Genomic DNA, 22,909 nt, shown 5'->3' on the forward strand with positions numbered 1-22,909 from the left:
ACTCTGTGCTCATCTTGTCTTTGAGTTGCAGCACATTTCCACACTTCCCCGAGCTGGCTTCTGGCTATACCACCACTATCGCCAAGCTCTGCTTGTAGACCATCTGACCATTGGGGGGGGATAACTGCTGCTTTGCTTTGCTATATCCATGCATCTATCTATCTAATTTGAATTTGAATTTGAATATTCTGGAGCATATCCCAGCTGTCAGTTAATGAGGCAATTCAAGGATATCAAAGATATATTTTAAGAATTTCCCATAAGTGCAATGGGCATTGAACACTTCTTCAGCTACCGTGCAGCTCACAGTTTGGGTTCAGGAGACAGACACTCTTTCTTCTTTTAAGATTAGGCTCCAGTCTTTCCTTTTTGATAAAGCTTAATTAGGATTGGATTTGTTTACCCTGAACCAGCTCTAATTTATGCTGCTTAGGGTTCAAGTTGCTGGCATACTTCCCATGATGCACTGAAGATTTCTCGAGCTCTCCCCATCTTTTCTTTCTTTAAGTTTGTGTTTGTGTTTTGTCCTGTTTGTTGTTTGTGGCCTCTCTCTCTTTCTCCTCACACCCCAACCAGTCGTGGCATGTGACTTCCTCCTTTGTGAGCTTGGTTCTGTTAAAGAGGAAGGGAGATCTTAATATTATAGAGTCACATTATAAGGCCTCTTGAGATGGCCACTTTTGTGAACTGTTGCTATATAAATAAAAGTAAATGGAAATGACACAGTTCGTGGCCTCAGTTGGTCCTTTGCATGTTGAGAAATTAGTGAGAAAAAGCAACACTGTGAGGGCCAGATGGAAACTTAATTTCAGGCACGCTGTACTTCCCTTCTGTCTGCACACACACACACACACACACACACACACACACACACACACACACACACACACACACACACACACACACACACACACACACACTTTATTTATGCACCTGCTCCACACTTTTCACTAAAATTCTCTTTGCAGGGAAAATCAAAAAGACATAGTTTCACTGAACCCCTGCAACACTGGCCGACCTACTGAAGCGCCACAGAGCTCTCCACCCACTGTACTTGCTCACTTCTTCCTACGCACTGAAACTTTGATTTCGTGGTGTTAAATGATTGAAGGAGAAGGGTTGGGAACTAACAGCATGATTAAATGTTGCTATGACCAACAGCAGGCTCCCCTGAAAAGGCTGGAGGACTGTGTGGGGGCACCTGTTTGCTGGTTACAGACTGTCACCATGAGGAAGCACCGCTAAGTGGATGTGACTGCTCTGATTGCACTCCATGGGAAAGCGAGAAGAAATAGCCTACCTCTGATCATCAACGCGTCATATAATGTTTCAGCGGACGCCCCTCCCCCTGTCTCGTTTTTTCCCCTCACTCAACCTCTCCTTTGACTCACAGAGGCGGCTCACCACTGGCGCACGGACCGTGGAGGATACGGGCAGAAGATGGCTGACTTAGCCGGGCACCGCAAGCCCTCGGCGGCATCACCAGCGTCACACGGGCCGCTGAAAAGCTGCAAGACACCCGCCGTCTGGCGACTGTAAACAGCTGCCTCTCTCAACCCCTCCTCTCCCCTCCTCACCGCAAATATTGACAGAAGTATCACAGAGAAAACATGGCAGAGATGGAAAAAGAGGGCAGACCTCCGGAAAATAAAAGAAGCCGAAAACCAGCTCACCCAGTGAAAAGGGAAATAAATGAAGAGATGAAGGTAAAGGGGGATCTGTGCCCAGCTGCATGTGATTACGCGTGGAGTGGCTGTGAGGAGCGTGCATGTGTGTTGAAGCACTAGCCAGGCAGTGAAAGAAAATACGATGCACTGAAGTGCAATTGGCTGCGTGATAGTGAAACTTTAATTTATGATGTTTTGATTTATCCAAGTTCTATTGTCACATCCACGCTGAACGCCAGGCTCTAAGCGCAGCCTGCCAATACCGCCTTGCACAATGGATGCGGCACCCATTCACAGCTACTCCTCTACTATTAAGTTTTGAGTCAGTGGAGGAATACTGTCGCTTCAATTCATGGCATAATCTATCCGTTTGTGTGCCCTGCCTTTCATGGCTCACCCAGAGTTAATGGAAAATCCAGTGCGTCAGTGAAGGCGTCAACAGAGCTTCTACTATTACTATTAATACTGCTACACTACAGCGCAGGGGAGAGCGGCCAATGTGCATAATTAGTGTAAATCAATGGGGGAACACTGGTTTCCCCGCGATGCTTTTGTGGGTTTGTCTCTGACTGGAGATGTTTTTGTATGCCTGCGTTTGTGTGTGTGCTTTTGCTAGTGTGTTGACCAGCTGCCCAGAGGCGTGTGATCCAGATGTGCGTCTGTGAGCTTTACGCACCCGACAAGAGCACATTGTCTCCCGGGATCGACCTGCACGATTCTCCCCCGTCGACATTCAAACACACGTTGTTTCTATTCCTGTGTTTTCTATTTTTTTCTTCGCTCGGTACACATTGTGATATTTGAGCCGCGAGCTCCGTGTGGTTCATTATGGAGCAAAAAAAAAGAAAAGAAAAGAAAGTGCTCGTGGCGTCTGTGTGTGTGACAGAGGCAGGCTGCGTGTCCGCTTTGTCTACATCTCCTCATTGTTTGTACACATCTGGCCGGAGACGCAGAAGCACTCGGTGTTTTCACGGTTATGGGATGAATGTGCAGGTGATCACACCGAGAATAACTGCGGCAATTGTAAAAAAAATTTCTTAGGTTGTCAGAGGAGATGCGAGGGTGCTGGCGTTGAGCGAGTCCTGAAACAACCCTGGAATAAAAATAAATAAATAAAAAAGAGCTTTTTTGTATGTAGACCCCTCCAAAATACCCCCGCGTTCACGTGTCACTGCTTCACTTATTTATTTGTTATTATTTTTAACTGTACAAAGAGGGTAATGTGCACTTTACTGATAACAAAGCAGCTGTCAAAGATGCATAAGAATGGAGCAGTAAACTGTAATAATTTTGCACAACTTCAAACCAGTGCAATCTACTGTTATTGCCAGCATTTGCTTGAACAGATGCATGCCTTCACTTTTAATTCTCAGAGTCCTTGTTTGTCAGATAAAATTCATTGTAAGCCTAGAGGAAGGAGAGTCCACGCTGTAACAGAATTTTAATTGAATGCACATTTTTTTGTGATGAAATGAGACCCATTTTCTCAGGAAGAATAAAGTTAACCCATCTTTCTCACTCACTCTCTCTCTCTCTCTCTCTCTCTCTCTCTCTCTCTCTCTCTCTCTCTCTCTCTCTCTCTCTCTCTCTCTCTCTTCTCTCTCTCTCTTTCTTTCTCTCTGTCTGGTCCTGATGGCAGAAGGGAGGGATGCAGGGTTGTGGTGGTGGTGGTGGTGGTGGAGGTGGGTGGGTGGGTGGGGGGTGTGTCAGGCAGGGTTTTCTCCATGGAGAAATTTCCCTAGTTCTAGTACTAAAGGTGTTCTCAGAGGAGCTTTTAAAATGTGCCCAATGTTTCCCAGCTGCCTTTTAGGCAGAAGGAGGTGTCTTCCTGTCAAATTCTGTAGCACAAGTCTAGGTTTGATTTTTGTCAGTTCTGTCATTATTTCAGACGTCAGCTATCAGGCTAAAAATCTATTCGCAAAAGACACAAATTAAAAAAAAAAAATCACACTGAATGTCTCATCTGATAATTTATCACTTTGACCAAGTAATTATATGATGCCAGTCATCAGTCAGAAATGATGTTTTATTTGCAGGTCTGTGTTTTGCTGTTAGATGACAGATTTTGTGACACGGGTCATCATTCAGGATTCAGCAGAATTGACATCTCTTGTATGTTTTGGAGAGGTGTCATGCCCGTTAAACATCTCATTTGAATGGCAGCAGCTTAATTTGTCATCACTTTTATTTTTTAAATTTTGAATATGTGAGCGAATAAAGCTGTCAGCAGCTTGTGGATTTTAAGATATGACAATAAATGCGTATGGCAGTGCAGTGGATACACTGTAGAGCTGTGCCGATGGTGTGGAGGGAAAAGTGATGCCGCCTCGTGACAACTCCAATATCTCCATCAATACCAGGGGAAGCTACTAAAGGGAGTAGCAGATGTGGTTAAGGTGTCAAAACACCTTTAAAAGGCTAAACAAGTTCGATTGCAGCTCCTTACACAACCTTGGATTTCAACTCTCATTACATCACACAAGCTGTTGTCTATACACAATTAATTTAAGACACTGATCCAGTGGTAGAAAGTTCCACCTGCGTGCAGCCTTCACTTTAAATACCATGATTAATAAGTGTAATTTGGCATATGCAAAACCTGGATTCAGCTTTCTGATGCTCCCTGCAGAGCTGCAGTTAATTAATATTATGCTGCAGAGTTGCATGATGGTTGCCTCCTTCAGAACACCAAGTCCTGAGTTTAAAAGTATTGATTTTCTGCAGAAAACTTTTAGGTTCTTCTGTTCAGAACAAAAACAGACCTGATTTGTTCCCGTCTCCTCTTAAGATTCCCTCATCTTCAATAATACAAACCAAAGCTGGAGGAAAACACAGAAGGAGAGAGTGAGGCACACAATGTGCCCTTTTGAGGGATCATACTCCTCTGAAAAACTAAACAGTCTGACAGTGTTTCCTTCATCTGGCTGCTTAATGTGCGCCATGGTAAAATAAGCCTCGGTGAGTAATCTAGGAGAAGGAGGAGTGGGCTTGGAGGGGATATGAAACGCTGGAGAGTGGGGTAAGAAACAGGGGAGAAAGGAATGTATACAGCACTGGGCTGGCTGAGCTGTAAAAACTGTAACCCGAGCGTCTCCGCTGTATCACATATCAAGGAAAGTAAAGGGAAATGAAAGCAGAGGAGAGGGAGCATGGGAGTGGAAAAGTGGAGAGGAAGGAGGAGGCAAAGAGGAAACTTGGCGCGTGGATTCAGGAATTTTATCATGGTGTATTGTGTCCTGCTCTGGTTTCCACCCGCAAGGTATCCAGTTTCCACCATCATCATTACCACAAGCCCTACTGGCCATGTTTGGGTCTTACTGGAGGGGAAACAAGGGGGAAGACAGGCAGAAGCAGGGTCAGCTGCTGAACTTGTGACAGAGAAGTGTCAGCTTGTGAGGCGAAAGTATCAGGAGTAGGTCATCAATAAGCTGCTAATTATCCTGCAGATTTAAGTGAAAGCTTGTAAGAGTCCCTGTGAAAAGGGTATTTTACTGCAGATGGTTTCCAATTATTGACTGTATCGATCTGGGGTAGGCAATTAATTTTCCCAAGGGGCCACATGAGAAACAATAGGCCACACCAGTAGGCTTCTAGAGAACTAAAATTAATATTGAGCAGAACTAAGTTCCGCTTATTGGTGGCCTTTGGAAAATGAATTGCCCACCTCTGGTATAGATAAATACACTTAAACATCATAAACATACTGTGTGACCCATAACCTGTAGAGCACAAAGAGGACATCAGAAATGGCAAGGATTTACAAAAACATTTGGAACTGCAACTCAGACAGTGAAGCCATAAAAATCCATGACTATAGACTGTATATAAAAGATAGAAATAGCCGCCGTGTCACCAGTTTGTCACCATGTTATTCTTTAGTAACTATATTTGAACGAGAGGGTCGACTATTTGCTAATGCTGGCAAGCTTGGCGAGCAAGGTACCACCCGTATGCAATGCACACTTGCTAATAAGCACTACAATTTAACTTACTAAAAGCACTTGCACTGACTCATTAGAGTGCCCATTGATACGTTTAATTGCACCTCTCTCAAATTAGCCTAGCATTTACCTGTTGGTCTTATCATCTGCATCAATTAAATTTTTAAACTGGGATTAAATGTTTGCTGTCCGTGAGTCCTCTTGGGTCTAAGTCAGCGGTTCCCAGCCTTTTTTGTACCACGGACCATTTTATGTCCAACAATATTTTCACGGACCGGCCTTTAGGGTGTCGCGGATAAATAAAACCAGTACCGGTACCAAACAGAAGAAGATTTATCCATAACACATGGGAAAAGACCCAAGGAAACCGAGTTAACGATAAAAACAATGAAAAATAACAATATAAACTGAGAAAAACCCTGAAAACCATAAATTTCGCACCCAAGCCTCAACTCTCACGGCCCGGTACCAACGACTCACGGACCAGAACTGGTCTATGGCCCGGGGGTTAGGGACCGCTGGTCTAAGTGACATAAAAGAGTAAGCATGAGGGTTGGTGCACGTGTCTGCATGACTTCTCAGACTCATCCGTGGAGAATTTACATTACAATGCACCAGCTAAGCATGAGCCCTAGGCAGTCCAGCGGTCCGTGTCTTGTCAGGAATTGAGTATAATCTAAGCCTCAATAAAATAAAATATTCAAGTCTAAGGGTGAGTCAACCTCAAGTGGGCATTTGAGGAACTTGAATTTTTCACACGTTTTTTTTGGCTTCATTTTTTAAGCCCTCTATGTTGCAACTTGACGGGCATATAAGAAATAACCTTTAAAAACGCTCAAATCCACATCTACAGGGTCACAGTGACCCTGTAGATGCTTCAACACCTCTTTGATGGATTGTCAACTGCATATGATAAGCTTCATAAATACAGTCCTGAAGTATTAGATTGCACTGGATGAAGGTGTCTGCAGTAATGTAGTGGCCTCTCAGTGTTAGAGATGGCAAACAGTAGCGTCTGCTCTGACAGCTCAGTAGAGGTGCTGTCGCTGTAAGTCACTGCGTTTACAAACAGTCTATGTTTATGTACTATTGTGCCTATTTGTGAGTTTTCATAATTTATCTTTAATGTTTCCTTAATACACTATATGGCTTTGTCTTTGTTTTATCACTCTCATGCTTCCTGCTCTCATCTGTGCTCAGAGGGTTTTGCATCTTCAGTTTTCTTTAATTGTCTATAAATGCCATCTACCTGCCTGTGACTGTAGGTGAAAATTGTCCTATATTTGCATAACCCGACTTCACTGCTCACATTAATTAACACGCACAGTACCTTTGAAATAAAATAAATGTAGACCATAAATAAACCATTTTAGGAGAAAAGTAAAGGCGAAGAGCTTGAATTAGAGAGGCAGTCAGCAAACACAAGCAATACTTACTTCTTAGAGTACTTAGTACTTGGAGTACTTAGTTCTCCACCCATCACATGTTAGCAGAGAAGGATAAAAAAAGCAAGCGTGCTTCATAGGTGTTGTATTTATACTGTATATACAAAGACATTTAGTGTTATAATCCCCCCAATGAATCATGGAAGGCTGGCTGTATCCGTTTAAATCTATGTTTTTGTTACATTTCTCATTTCTTTGTTTACTTGAAAGCGACAGAGCTCATAGATTAACAGAAAAATACCTGTAAATGAGCCAGCTTTAGACTTATGGGGTAATTTTCATTTACTGCCCTTGGTCTGTTCCTACAAGAGCAACAAGAATATCAGTGATCATTCCAAACTGGATCTATCAGGTTTTCCAGTGACTTAGCTTCTAGAGGTTGCAAGTAGCCTAGAATGGCTGTTTCTGGATTATAAGGAGATAAAGTCCATAATAGTGGAGATACATTTTACATACATACATCATTTTTTCCACAGCATTGCAGGCATTTTAAATCAGGATAATGATAAATGCTTAAATCTGAAAGCCTGCAAGTCAACAAACCGATTCAGTAAGTCAGCTTTAGCGTCTGTTCCTGTCCACAGTGGGCTGACATTAGCCACTCGTGTACTGGTCGTAGCAGACCAACTCAACTTTTTTTGGTATGAATTCAAGCCTCACTGTAAAAGAAGGGTTATTCTATTTCTTCTTTTGTTTTTAAATACAGCGTATAATTATCTTTGGTCATTTCATGGCTTTTTGAAACCGCAGTTCTAGAGCCAGCAGTCAGTCCCTGCTGTCGTTCTTTCTCTTTACTGCTTCACTGACAAAAGAGCACATGGGTAACAGCAAGTAAAGTTGTAGCTTTCACTTCACCTCTTCACCATTGCATGGAGAAACCAACACAGTGATGAATGTTCTGTCTTACCATCAGTCAGCATGAAAAAAAACATATTTCAAGGTCGATGTCGTGTGAAGGTCCCGAGACTCTGAGACATCCACAGGGCTTGTTAAGTCGGGCTGAAAGGGTGTGCTGAGGAAATTTAAAGGTACTTTTTGTCATTTCCATCACCAAATTTTGAGGAAAACTTTAACTACCAGAAGGTTAAAGGGAATAGATAATACTACTTTCAGCTGCTCCATCATTCACGGAGGGTCGCCACAGTGGGTCACTCCACATCTTTGATTCGGCATAGTTGTTTTAATGCCACACGCCCTTAGTGAAGGCAAGACCAAACAGGGTTTGTGTCTCCTCCCGGGATCAAACCAGATGTGTTTTTCTTATTATGTGAATTTTCTCACTGCATCTTCTGCTTGTACAAATCGATATTACTTGAAAGTACCTGCTGGTCCTTGTTCAGCTTCGATTGATAGGTCTTCCGCACAATGTAAAAATAAAGTAATAGTGGTTGTTTTAGTATTGCTATAGTTTATTTAAACATTGGAATTTTAACAATAAGTTCCTTTAAACAGATAATCCACCTTATTCTTTTGCGTTTTCCCACTCAGTCAGAGGTAGTGTTCTAACTGATCAGAGGTAGTCTTCTAACTGGCTTTTACCTTCAGTTCTGCATTCATTATGTCGGGTTGCTGTGTTTGCTCTGTGGAGCTAGCCCAGTTTCACAGCACTGTTGCAGAACCTCCTGCTGCTTTCGTGTTTGATGATCCCATTGGAAAGATGCACGAAGTCCAGAAAACTTGTTCTTGACCAGGCTTTCCAGGGAGGCACCGTCCCCTCTGAATAACTCAAAACATGAGGCAAAACACATGCAGTTAGTCATTTTTTCCAGTGAAGAGCTTCTTTAAAATGAATCCATTGTTTTACTTCACCAGTGAGTAGTTTATAGTAATATCCCTCAGCAGGTTGTCTGCAAGGCATTATAAGTTATAAGGTTTTTTTAAAGGCTGTAAAAGAGAATCCACCTTAGAGAAACACCAATTTCCTCTGATTATGAGCAAAGACTTCAGCAATTGGTAACATCACAGGCATTCACAAAAGCTTTGGGAAGAAGATTTTGCAGGGACTTTAGGCTGAAGGTAGAATCGCCTTTATTTCTCTGTCTGCACTGCAAAAACTGGAGACCATCATGGTTCTTAGAGCCTCCTTTAAAAGTTCATTTTTTTACCTTTATCGTTTTACAGCATTGGCAACCACCATCAAAACCAAGTCCAAATGCTGGGTAAAGATAAGCCGTGTAAACAACATCTGTTGATGCAAAACTAGAGAAAATGAACTGACAGGGAAGTCCAAGATTTATGCAAGGGAGGGAGTAATGTGCAAGTTTGACTCCTCAGAATGAGATATGAACTTTCTTGAGATCAGCCAAAATCAGGAAATCAGCAGGAAACACACTTTGACCTCAGTTTTGTCCAAGGCTCTCGGAAGCCTTTGTGCTTATTACAGCAGATAAACAGAGATTTTGTCCATTATGAACCAGATAAAAAGGCTATACATCCAGTGTAACATACAGATACCTGCAGCTGCCCTTCTGCCTCTTGCTCTCCGGCACATGCGGAGCCAAAGTTGGTGCCGCTGCTTTGATGAGCCGCCAACAGGGATTAGGTTCCCCTCTTAATAACGCTCCCCCTTTCTCGAAGTAGTGGGGTGACTTAGAGGACAGGATGGTAGGAAGGAAAGGGAGACACAGAGAGATGCTGTGTTTTTGTCTTGGTGATGTGGTTATTTTACAGCTACATCCGTTTACTCAGGAGTACATTCAGCTTGGGTTATGCTCCATCTCGTTTGTTCAAAAGGAGGATTTTCTCCTGGGTGATTTTGTTCCTCCCGAGGTTTCATCCTTGCAGTTGGGCTAATTGCTGCACTTGTGCCTGCCAATTTGTGCGCTTCGAGTCTGTCAGCACTCTTTCTCTTTTCAGGTTATTGTTATGTAAGTTGCCCATAAATCTTCCTCTCCATTAAGGTTTTATTAATTATTCCCATAATTTTAAAGAGGCCATAGTGGGCTGGTTTACAGCTTTTTAATTTTATTTTTAGAATTTTACTGGAATATTATAGACTTCTTAATGTTCAAAAAAACAGACATTATTTTAAAAATAATACTCTGTCGTAGGCATGTTGTAGCACAGCTTTGAGTTTGTGTAGCTAATTTTTAAAAATTGTAATATTTAAAAAAAATATCACCCTTTTAAATTCTGTAAAGGTTTATTAAGACTTCACACTAGTAGGAGAATAGCTACTTTGACAGGTGGCTTGTATTTTATTTGTATTTTCTGTGTCTTAAAATTAACATTAGATTATTTTTATACGTATCTGAGGCATGCATCCATACATAGAATAGGTACATCTTGCTAGCCATGGTTGCTAGTGTTTGTCCCAAGTCACTCAGGACTGCTCAGCAACCCCCTGACAAACACCAGTTGCTTTAGAGAAATGTGTATTCCCCTATTAGTATGCAAGTGGTTGCTGGGAGTCACTAGGTGAAACTGGTCACTAAGAAGTATACGTTGGTATATGGTGTATATGTGTGTATAGGTGTATGGTCCTAAACTGAAACTGAAATCCTTGCGATTGCTTTGGTTGCTAGTAGGGCTGGGTATCGTCACTGATTTCTAGAATCGATTCAATTCCGATTCACAAGGTCCCGAATCGATTCGATCCACGATTCGATTTAATTCGATTTAATTCGATTCGATTTAAATCTGGGAAATTTTGACAGTCAGAAATATTATAATTCAGATCAGTACATTTACATATTTTTGTATCAATAAAAAGGAAGCTGACACACGCAAGACTTTATCACAGGTGTGAGCGTCACAGCAGATGCCTTTGTGTCAAAGTAGCTGAAGATAAAACACAGAAAAACATGAAGGTGATTTTCCTGGCCTGGGATTTTATAAAATATTCTGCAGTACATCAAAAACGAAAGAAAACCATTAATTAATGAACATTACCTCTGAAGTTACAGCGGTTTTATTAGAGACACAGCGTTTTGCATTTTGAATAATTTTAAAAAGTTTAAATTTGTTCAGTATTGAACAGCAGAAATGAGGTTTTCTTTTCGGAAGAATGTAAAAGGGAAAAAAACAGCGGCTGACAGCGCTGTAAGCAACAGTAGACTTGTGCGTAACAAGCAAGCGAATAATGAAGAAAGGGAAACTGTTCTTGAAGTACAGAGAGAGAGAGAGAGAGAGCTGTGCATCGCGGTGGAAGCAAAACAGTAAAAGTCAGAGTGAATACATGACGATGTTTATGTGAAGCGTTTGGATCTTCTTTTGCTGCCGGTTCGGTCAATATTGTTTGGAGAGAGATCAAACTAACAGCTTTAGAATCGGCTCATAAAGGGCGTGAACACAAAGCGTGGACCCGCCGACAGATCAGAATCAGCGAGCTGTCGGCTTTCAGCCCCGACCGTGAGAAAGGCGACATCTAACTGATTCTGATCCGCAGGTCGCGCTGTGTGTTTAAGTCTATGTGCAGAATCCGTGTACCTGCTCTCATTTACTGTCTTAACTGTTTGGTGGTTCTTGAAATTTTGTGAGATGTCACCAGAGATTCTGGCATTTCGGGCAAAATAAATTTATATTAAAAAAATCGATTCAGGATTTTAATGAATCGATTTTACGTTATCCAAGCCAGAATCGATTTTAATCGATGAATCGATTATAAAAACCCACCCCTAGTTGCTAGCAGATTACATGGAAGACAGATTTTTCTGCAAATATCTTCCAACTACTCACTAAGTGATAGTGAAACTGAAACGTATCACATGAAAATGCTTGCTTAAAGGAGCTGCTCCTTTTAAAATGTCTGTTGCAGCAGTAAGGTGAATATTCTGTGTTTCAGGATTGCGCCATACTCTTTCAGATTTCTTTCATCCAAACATGTGACCAATTTCACCTAGCTACAGCCAGCAACTTCTCACCAGCTGGTTGGGGAATACAAATTAAGAAATTAATAAAACATGTTTAGTTAAAACTTCAGGAGGCGAAATTGTGACTATTTAACGGATGTGGAATGTGTTCACAGCGTGTCTTAGTGGGTGACAACAAGGTTATGTATTTAGCTGTCAGCACCTAACTTTAGCTCTGCTCAGGACGCAGTACTAAATCTGACTCCCAGGAACCTTCAGGCAGAAAAAGCACTGCTGTCACTCATCATTGTTCAAGCATTAGCGTCGTTACATCTGCACACATGAGCTGTCCTCATTAACAGCCTTCACTGCTTTAACCACCATTTTTAAAAAGCTCTGTGGCAAAAAAAAAAAAAAAAAAAAAAAAATGCAGGCTGCGATTATGAATGTTTGGATTAGACTTTAATTACTGTAAATAATCACTGCAAATCCTTTCATTGTTGATGGTGATGCTGTCTAACCTTGACGCACACAGAGCTCCAGATGTGCGCTCACATGTGCTTGCATGCTAGGCCTGCAGGTATGGCATGCACATGGATGTTGTGCTTTGACTTCACCTGTTATTGATTTAAACTGTGCCCTGCACCTTTGTGCCACGCACTACCCACTGACCACCCCACCACAGCGGTATTTAATAACAGACAGATCGATAAATACTGTCATTCTTCATTAATAAAGCCATCCCTACATTTTGGCTTCTTTTAACTGCCACACAGGTCTTCTTGCACAGCACTGCAGAAAAACTATAGGCTCTGTGTGAACACAGCCAAACTGAGGTAAAACTGAGCCAAGAGTGGTGCTACTACTCTGTGGTACAAATACAACACATTATGAATTTCTCCATAAAATGCTTAGAAATGGCCCAAATGTGCTGATGAAGCAGGAGAAAATCTGCCTCTGTCACTCCTGTGTGTGCCACAGTGTCTCAAATATGCATGCTACAGTGAATGTTGTGTGTGTGAGAGCTCATTCCCACTTGTTTTTTCCCATGATATAATACATATAACACCACTGTAAGCAGTATTCAAACTGCAGTTATCATTGGTGATTGAGTTTGTATTAAGTAATTAAGCCGATGCATCTACCTGTTTTCTGCAGCTCCATGCACACCAGGCCACACTGTGTCAGAAGCCATCAAAGCAGACTCTTTTTCTTTTCAAGAGCTGTACAGGGTATTTTATTGTGAAAGTACACCACCCTACCTCCACCGAGATCCTCCAGATTCATTTTCTTTCCCAAATTAAATTCTACCCTTGGATACGGTCACTTTATCACCCACAAAAAAACACAAATTGATGCTGCAGAGCTGCCTCCATGCTACTCTCTCCGGATAAATCTGGACTTGCCTAACTTTCTCTGTCTGATTACTTTGGTGTGAAACAACACAGGTCAGCATAGGCTGGTCAACACGAACCAATGAGCTGCAATGAGCTGATACCTCATCTTTCTACACCACCACAGGCTGTTGGAAGTCAGATGTTATTCAAGTGCATTTTTATTCCACGTGAGCCTTTCATGTACAGCTTTGTATCGAGTCTGAATGTGTTTTCCAGATCTGTGTGCGCCAAATCTTCCATATCAAAGCATTTCTTTTCTTGGTTTTGCACAGGTGGTTTAAAAAGCAACATAGTGACCTTAAAAAGGTCATTAAAATGAACTCAAGACAGACAAGTTTTATTACAAGTCACATGAACTTCAATAGTAGATGCCAACACTGCAGTATTGTTTGGCCTGTTGATATGATGCTTTTAAACCACAGCTGCATAAATGCAAAAGATTCAAGGCAGCACGATGATGCTAATTGGTAGCTGAGCTCCTGATCATGGAGGAGGACAAATAAACAAACTCACAAGACATTTCATGCATTATACTAAGATATATAATGTAGAAAAGACAGTTATTCATTTTAATATGAATGTATACGTGGACAAAAACAGAGCTCAGGCTGTGACCCATACACCGCACAGTTAGTAGCCTAATTTTCCCATAAACTACATTCCCATCCAACAAACATCTAAACAAATGAACTAAAATAATGATTGCAACACTCCTTAGTTTAGACTTAAACTTTATCATTAATATTCTCATTACTCGAGAAGAAAACAAAGTACTGATTATTAAATCCTTAGCAGTGACCCTTATGACCTTTCCAAATCTAAAGGTGACCTTTCGCCATCACGCCCCTCAGCTTTTTGAACCACCTGCCTGAGGAGATAAAGCTCCATGACTTCCTTTATATCACTTATCAAAAATTTTTTTAAAGCTTTGTTTGACTTGTCTTTTATCAGCTCTTATTTTTAAATTATTTGAGCATTTTTCTGCTATAATTACTTTATTGCTTTTATTCTTTTAATGGTATTTATTAATTATTCTGGCATTATTCCACTTTTGCTTATCTGTCAGCCTCCCTATTTACACGTGCTTCTTAAATAATATTGTTATTATTAAAAGTAGAGTTACCTCATAAGAAAGTAATGTTAAGTTAAATGCACTAATCGCACTAGCTGCTGCATTTTTTTTCATCCATGTTGGTAACAATTGTGCATAATGTGAATTAAGGCTGGCTGTGAATGTCAGATGTGCTGGGTGGCACTGATTCACCCTGACATGATCGCCCTTGCTGTGTCGTATCGATAGGAGCTGTTTGTAATTGACATTTAACTGCTTGTTGTAGTGATTAATGAGTGACGCCTGCTGCCATGATGAAATCATATACAGAAAAATTGCAACTGACCATTAAATAATGAACCAGCACCTCTGATTGAGCATGTGGCAGTGCACCTCACAGTACTTTAAACTTTGAACTTAAAGTTTTTATTGTTATGAGAACATATGAATGCATTACCCTCACTATTTGGAAATAATCCCTTCAAAGTGCCAGCGTTCCCTCTATGCTGATAGTTTAGTGACCTGTGACTAATATCTTATCGCCAAGTCCAAAGAATTATGGCGGCTTTATTCTCGGTCACTGCTGAAGTCTGTTTCTAAAGGAAGAACATTTTCATCCATGTTTAGAGTCAATTGAAAGCTGAACCATTTACAATAGTTTACGGTTCAGTGATCAGACGCTTCTGGGACCGTTCCAGCTGAGAGGTGCATGGTGATAATGGGCTGTATGCATTAGCGGGGTTATGATTTTGTTTTGAGTATAGTGCTTATTGACTGTGTTGTGAGAGGATGTTTCACCTGCATTGAGTTTTATATATTCATATTCACACTCTCCCTGAATTACATCACAATTTGCTATGTCTGCGGTGACTGTTAGAACTTTATTGCTATGCTCAAATCAAGTTGGGTGACACTATGTCACAAGATGCAACTTATATCATTTACTGGACTGGACATTAACTGTGAAGTGTTATTTTCTGCTGTATTAATTGACTTAGTTTGTGTTTGTCCAGCACTTGGGAATGCACAGAGAATCTCCTTTGTCTATGTTGTTTGTTGTTGTTCTTTGTCTATTGTTTCAGTCTTGGATTAGCCAAAGTTTCGAATACTGAAGTCAGTGCATTTTAAAGGAATCCATTTGCTCGTTTAACACAGCGTTTAACACAATAGTGCCCTGCAGACTGTTCACAAAGCTGAGGGATCTGGGACTTAACAGCCGTCTGTGTGCATGGGTGTTGGACTTCCTCACTGGCAGAACTCAGGTGGTGAGGGTGGGCAGGTGCTTCTCCAACAGCATCACCATCAACACAGGAGCACCTCAGGGATGTGTCCTCTCGCCACTGCTCTACTCCCTCTACACTTCAGACTGTGTGGCCACCCATGGCTCCAACACCATTGTGAAGTTTGCTGACGACACAGTGGTGTTGGGTGCCATCTCCAACAATGATGAGATGGCCTACATGGATGAAGTGAAGAATCTGGCATCGTGGTGCCAGGACAATCACCTCCAGCTGAACGTCAGCAAGACCAAGGAGCTGGTGGTGGACTTCAGAAGGGGTCAGCACAGAGACTACAAGCCCATTATCATCAATGGAGCTCCAGTGGAGAGGGTGCAGTCCTTCAAGTATCTTGGTGTCCACATCTCCTCAGACCTGACATGGGCTGCCCACATTCAGGTCCAGACCAAAAAGGCTAGGCAGCGCCTGTATCACCTACGACAACTGAGGAAGTTCAGGGTCTCTCCAAAGATCCTCAGGATTTTCTATACAGGCGCTGTGGAGAGCATCCTCACACAGAACATGACATCGTGGTTTGGGAACAGCTGTGTGAAGGACCAAAAAGCTCTCCAGAGAGTGATCCGTACAGCAGAACGCTGCTGCAGGACTGCTCTCCCCCCGCTTCAGGACACCTACACCAGGAGATGCCGGACTAGAGCAGCGCAGATACTGAAGGACCCGTCCCATCCTGGCAACAAACTGTTCCAACTTCTGCAATCTGGTAGAAGGTTCCGCATCTTCCGGGCAAGGACAGAGAGACTCAAGAGGAGCTTCTATCCCCAAGCCATCCGTGCCCTAAACACACACACCCGCCCTCTCACATCATCTATAATTGACTGAGACAGGACTCTTCCAGACACTAAACCAAGGCACAATGTACATTTCAATTCCTTTAATTTTAAATATGTTTATATTGTCTATCCTGTAAAATAGTCAGATGACTATTCATATTAATGTACAGAATTCACCTGCTTGCTGCTACTACTGCACATTCACCCAGTGTATATACCACAAAAAAAAAAAAAAAAAACACCCAGCACGCCCCTGCGGGCGGTTTATCCTTCAAGCTCGGGTCCTCTACCAGAGGCCTGGGAGCTTGAGGGTCCTGCGCAGTATCTTAGCTGTTCCCAGGACTGCGCTCTTCTGGACAGAGATCTCCGATGTTGTTCCTGGGATCTGCTGGAGCCACTCGCCTAGCTTGGGAGTCACCGCACCTAGTGCTCCGATTACCACGGGGACCACCGTTACCTTCACCCTCCACATCCTCTCGAGCTCTTCTCTGAGCCCTTGGTATTTCTCCAGCTTCTCGTGTTCCTTCTTCCTGATATTGCTGTCATTCGGAACCGCTACATCGATCACTACGGCCATCTTCTTCTGTTTGTCTACCACCACTATGTCCGGTTGGTTAGCCACCACCATTTTGTCCGTCTGTATCTGGAAGTCCCACAGGATCTTAGCTCGGTCATTCTCCACCACCCTTGGGGGCATCTCCCATTTTGACCTCGGGACTTCCAGGTTATACTCGGCACAGATGTTCCTGTACACTATGCCGGCCACTTGGTTATGGCGTTCCATGTATGCCTTGCCTGCTAGCATCTTGCACCCTGCTGTTATGTGCTGGATTGTCTCTGGGGCATCTTTACACAGCCTGCACCTGGGGTCTTGCCTGGTGTGATAGACCCCAGCCTCTATGGATCTTGTGCTCAGAGCTTGTTCTTGTGCTGCCATGATTAGTGCCTCTGTGCTGTCTTTCAGTCCAGCTTTGTCCAGCCACTGGTAGGATTTCTGGATATCAGTCACCTCCTCTATCTGCCGGTGGTACATACCGTGCAGGGGCCTGTCCTTCCATGATGGTTCCTCGTCTCCCTCCTCTTTCTTGGGTTTCTGCTGCCTGAGGTATTCACTGAGCACTCGGTCAGTTGGGGCCATCTTCCTAATGTATTCTTGGATGTTCGTTGTCTCATCCTGGACTGTGGTGCTGACACTCACCAGTCCCCGGCCCCCTTCCTTCCGCTTAGCGTACAGCCTCAGGGTGCTGGATTTGGGGTGAAACCCTCCATGCATGGTAAGGAGCTTTCTTGTCTTTATGTCAGTGGCTTCTATCTCCTCCTTTGGCCAGCCTATTACCCCAGCAGGGTACCTGATCACGGGCAGGGCGTACGTGTTGATGGCCCGGATCTTGTTCTTACCATTCAGCTGACTCCTCAGGACTTGCCTGACCCTCTGCAGGTACTTGGTGGTTGCAGCTTTTCTAGCGGCCTCTTCATGGTTCCCATATATATATATATATATATATATATATATATATATATATATATATATATATATATATATATATATATATATATATATATATATATAATGTTTTTCCTCTACACCCCCCCCCCCCCCCCCCAATTTTTTTGCACATGTCGAGGAGCGTGTCAGGCTACATTTCACTGTGTGTTATACTTGTATAACTATGCATGTGACAAATAAAGAACCTTGACCTTGACCTTGCTCCAGTCTGCTTTATGTACCTGATTCGTCCTTTTCTCTGATATTGGTTTAAAATTAACTCCTTGCTATGGTCATGAGGGCTTATAAACACTAGGTTCTTTCTAGGGAAAGTGAGCTTTCAGCAGCTGGAGTTAAAATGGCTTGTTTCAGATAAAGCATTTACTAACTGGATGCCTAAAAGGTCAGCATAAGACGAGTCCATAATTAAACACATAAGAGGTGGAAATGAACATAATGGTTCTCCTTTAGCATGTAAAACAGGACTTAAAAGCTAGCCTGAAATGACAAACTCTAGCCTTTGGATTTGTAGGAAGCCCCCTGGCACTGCAACCAGCCTAGAAACATTTTTATGTATAATGTTAATAAAAACAAACCTTGTGATTTTCTGTTTTTATTGTGGAGGGGATTACTCAGAATAAATATACTGCAGGCATATATTAAGTTAGGCAAATGAACAGAATTTTTCCTAATATGTTCCTAATAGGAATTGAAAGCTGGATCACTCCTACTAGTTGCATTTCCAGATTGGGAGGTCAGAATACCTCCATCAAACTTGACTTAAAAAAAATCCAAAGTGGGTGCTTTGAGCACCAACTGTTTGAAAGATGAGTGATTTTTTTGTTTTTGTTTTAGACCTTCTTGTTCATTGAAGACTCTCTGTGAAAATGTTACTACAGCACATCAGTACTCTGTAATGTGTTGTTATCAGCTGGTATTTCTAACAATGATAACCTGGCAGCTTGGATATAACGTCATTGCCACCTCTGTTTTCAAAGTAAATGGATCACAGATTTATATTAAAACAAGCCAGTATTGATCTTCTCATCTATCTCTTGACAGGAAAGAGGATGTTAAATGTGTCCTTTATCAGTCTTTATACTCTCATGCTAAGGACCAAAACAGTGTTCAAGGGCTATAAACTATCCATCCAGTCAATTTTGAGATATGGAGCCAGCTGTCATGGGTGAGGCAGGATACACTGTGGACAGGTCGTTAGCTTGTCGCAGGGCTAATACACAGAAACTGACCATTCAGTCTCACATTCACACATCCGGTCAGTTTAGAACAACCAATTAATAATCCAATGCATGTCTTTGGGCCGTGGGAGGAAGCCAGATTACCCAGAGAGAGCCCACACAAGCATTGGGAGAACATGCAACATGCACAAAAAAAAGGCCTAAGCCTGGATTTGGACCAGGGACCTTCTTTTTACAATAAGAAGATCCACTCGGCCACTGGCTGCCAATTCTAAAAGGCGGCCTTTTCCCTAAACCAATCAAAGAGCAAGTAAAACTGTGTCTGATAACAAAAACAAGGTGAAAAAATTTAATGAAAAGGGTACTACAGAGGGCACAAACCCCAGCTTCCTGGGTTAAAGTGTTGTGACTTTAACATTCATGCCATGGATGAATGCACAGAGGTAGGCCTCTGCTGCCTCAGTCTGGGTGATAGGTTAAAACTTTCCATCTGGCTACTGTCATTCCAAAAACCAATGAGTAAGAGTGCATTTGCATTCATATGTTTCTGCAGAGCCAAAAAGAAGGAGACACAGTGTTTTGGTACTTTTTGATTTGCAAATTAATTTACCGGGTTGAAAAGGGTCGACTAAATCACCACTGCAGATATGTTTGTTGAACCCAATCAGCCTCGTAGTGCAGCACCAACAGTGATCCAGGTAAATAGGTTAAAATAAGAGACCAAGAAAGAGCAAGGGAGGTTAACATTTTGATGTGAGACTGGGTTGTTTGAGTGTAAGTGAGGTTCCTATCTCCAAGGAAGACTTATTTTTGGGTTTCTTAGCATTGAATGACATAACTGAGGGAATCAAGAGCCATTTAAGTGATGCGGGGAAGCTGTTTTAGCTGATCAGAAAATCTCAAAGACCAGCAACAGCATAAAAAAACATTAGTCTGTCCCTTATCTGCACTGTTACTGTGTCTTTACTGTACTGTACTGTTCCAGTTACTGTAAATTGATACATTTTCTATGCTGGTTACCATTCTGTGATAGGGTTCCCATTCTCTTTATTACACTCTGATAAGATCCTCCTCTTTTATTGTGCAGTGATAGGGGCTATTAGTTCAGCTGGCTGCACACTGCAGCGTTTGGACAGGAGTTTGCCCCAATTAGGTTGACCTGTACTTATGAAGAGGACATGCAGTGAAAACTCCACATTGCGGTTTTCTCTTGACACAGAGTTAAAATTTTGAGTGGGATCACAATGTCTCTCCTTAATTAGCTGAAGAAATGTGGACAAATCTAAAGAGCGAGTCAAGGTCTCAAGAGAGGCGCAAAAAAATGCAACAAAATACCAGATTGCTGCATTAGCATTTGTAACAAATGACCTCAAACCTCATTTATCTTCTTCTTGTTCCAGCTTGGGTAACATTAATATTTCATGTGAAAATTTACTTTTTTTAAAAAAAGAAAAAAAAGAAGAAGTTTCTGACCTTTAACTTGCTATTATTTGACTTTTACTATATCGCTGCTCATTAGTATTGTATCACTGTGTATAATTAAAGCGGGCTGACAATTATTTTTTAAGCCCGACTGTCCCTATATAAAGAGCTTTGTTCCTTCTCTTTGTGTTGCAGAGTTTTGCAGAGAACACCATGAATGAGCTGCTGGGCTGGTACGGTTATGACAAGGTGGAGCTGAGAGACTCTGACAGCCTGGAAATAGGGGAGACACCACAGCACATCTCTGTCCTCAAAGGTATACAGCTTTAGTGGAAAATATGATCAGATCATGTTTCATGATCTGATCATACAGGCATGTTGTTTCTGTGTTAACAGGCAAGCCTTATTATGGAGCCATCAGCAGATTTCTGTACTTACTTTTGTCCTTACTGGATTTTGGTGCCATATAAATAAAACTGAATTGAATTCAACTGAAATCTAGTCAATATAACCAATATAGCCTGAATATAAATGATGGGTGTAATCTCTGGTTTCTGTGGTCCCTTTCTAAATACCTAACTTTACTTTATTTCCTGATTTTCTGGAGAGGTCCAGTTCAGTGAGCAAACAGCTGGTGAGCAAATCACCTTACACTCAAAGTGTCTTTGCCCCTAATTCAATTCAATTCAATTTAATTCAATTCAATTCAATTCAATTCAATTCACTGCCAAATTACAACAACAGTCGCCTCAAGGTGTTTTATATTTTAAGGTAGAGACTCTACAGTAATCCAGAGAAAACCCCCAACAATCCGCTCACTCTCTACGAGCAAGCATATGGCAACAGTGGGGAGGAAAAACTCCCTTTCTATAGGAAGACACCTCTAGCAGAACCAGGCTCAGGGAGGCGTGGCCATCTGCCACAACCAATTGGGGATGAGGGGAGGGAGACAGGACAAAATACTCTTCCCTGTGGAAGAGAGCCAGAGATTAATAATAAGTAATGATTCGAATTCTGTATAAGTGAGTGAAATAGTTGAGTGAAGAAGAAACACACAGTGCATTATGGGAAGTCTCCATTAACCTAGGGCTATAGCAGCATAATTAAAAGACGATTTACCCGTGATTTGATCCAGCATTAATTATATGCTTTATAAAAAAGGAAAGTTTTAAGCCTATATAGAGTTTTACAAGGCTGTAAACAGGTTTATTTTAGCTTTCAAATCATACTTTTAAGGATTTCATCCTATTGGAACTGAGTCGCCTTTGGAGCCAGCCTCAATTGGCCACTAGAGGAACTGCAGTTTTTGGCACTTCCACTTTGGCTGCTTTTTAATGGGTTGTCATATTTACAAGATGTTTAAACTCTTTTAATGTCTTCTGAATATCTACTTGCCAAATCTTTTGTGCAGCATAATTTTTTAATCTGCTACATGTGCTCAGAGCTGAATAACTTTGTAAACTTTTAACTGCTGTTTGGTGCTGTGCAGGTTGTGCACTTTAGGTTTAATGCAGCTTGTTCAACCTGCTGCAGCCTGAAAAGAGAAATCACACTAAAACAAACATTAAAGTTGTACGTTTACAACCAAAACAATGAGCTGAGTGATGCTACGTCAGTTGATTTCAGAGAGGTCTGGATTTAACTTAAAATCCAGTCATTTTTGAGTATTTTTGCTTCTACATTGGTGGAAAATATTGAGTCATAATTTAGGTGAATCCTGGGCATTTACACTCAGAGTATTTGCAGCAAATGCTGCTCATTAGTTGGTCAGTAAATGCTTTATTTTACTTAACTTTTCCCATCTAGAAAACTCGTTGCCAAAAATCCCAGCTTCAACAGAGAACAGTGAAGGCTCTCCGGATCGAGCCAACAGCTTTCATTCGTTGCCAGCCTCCAGGAACGGACTCACAGAGACCTCCACCACGCCGTCCACCTCCACGCCCAGCACCAAGGAGCATGGCAACCTGCCCATCATGGTCCCCATGATCCCTCCGCCACTGATCAAGCCCCCTGCAGGTACAGAGCACTAATGCCATTTTGGAGAGATTAATGCAGCAGATTAATTGATAAAGTAGTTTAGACTTGCATGTAAGTATGCATGCATGCATGTCCTTGATTTTTCAAGAGCAGTAAAACGTGATGCCTTCTAGAAATAGGAAAAAACAGTTTAAAAGTTGGCACACCAGCCACATCACAGCTTGTGTAGAAAGTTACAACTGTTTTCTGCTTTTATGTTATGAGGAAGGTTACTTATTAAATTTGCAAAAAGATCAAGGTCATTTTCAACCCATCGCTGATTGCTAATATATTCACTCAAATGCCTGAAAGCAAGCAAACACACACACACACACACACACACACACACACACACACACACACACACACACACACACACACACACACACACACACACACACACACACACACACACACACACACACAC

At 41.9% G+C, this 22,909-nt stretch overlaps 1 protein-coding gene across 2 annotated transcripts in view; it reads left to right on the top strand.

Annotated features, from left to right (window-relative positions):
- The first annotated feature begins 1,398 nt into the window (after positions 1 to 1,398).
- The window catches only part of sobpa (sine oculis binding protein homolog (Drosophila) a), a 61,179-nt gene continuing 39,668 nt past the window's right edge, over positions 1,399 to 22,909 (top strand). For both annotated transcript variants that reach the window (XM_085392107.1, XM_085392108.1), the window contains exons 1-3: positions 1,399 to 1,706; positions 20,662 to 20,782; positions 22,273 to 22,482. In XM_085392107.1, the coding sequence (XP_085248233.1) occupies positions 1,611 to 1,706; positions 20,662 to 20,782; positions 22,273 to 22,482 (427 nt within the window). In that variant the 5' untranslated portion in view covers positions 1,399 to 1,610. The remainder of the gene's footprint in view (positions 1,707 to 20,661; positions 20,783 to 22,272; positions 22,483 to 22,909) is intronic.

This window comes from Rhamphochromis longiceps, linkage group LG19, assembly GCF_057381845.1.
Source record: "Rhamphochromis longiceps isolate RC_006_pf linkage group LG19, R_longiceps_female_GT1.1, whole genome shotgun sequence".
Classification (NCBI taxonomy): domain Eukaryota; kingdom Metazoa; phylum Chordata; class Actinopteri; order Cichliformes; family Cichlidae; genus Rhamphochromis; species Rhamphochromis longiceps.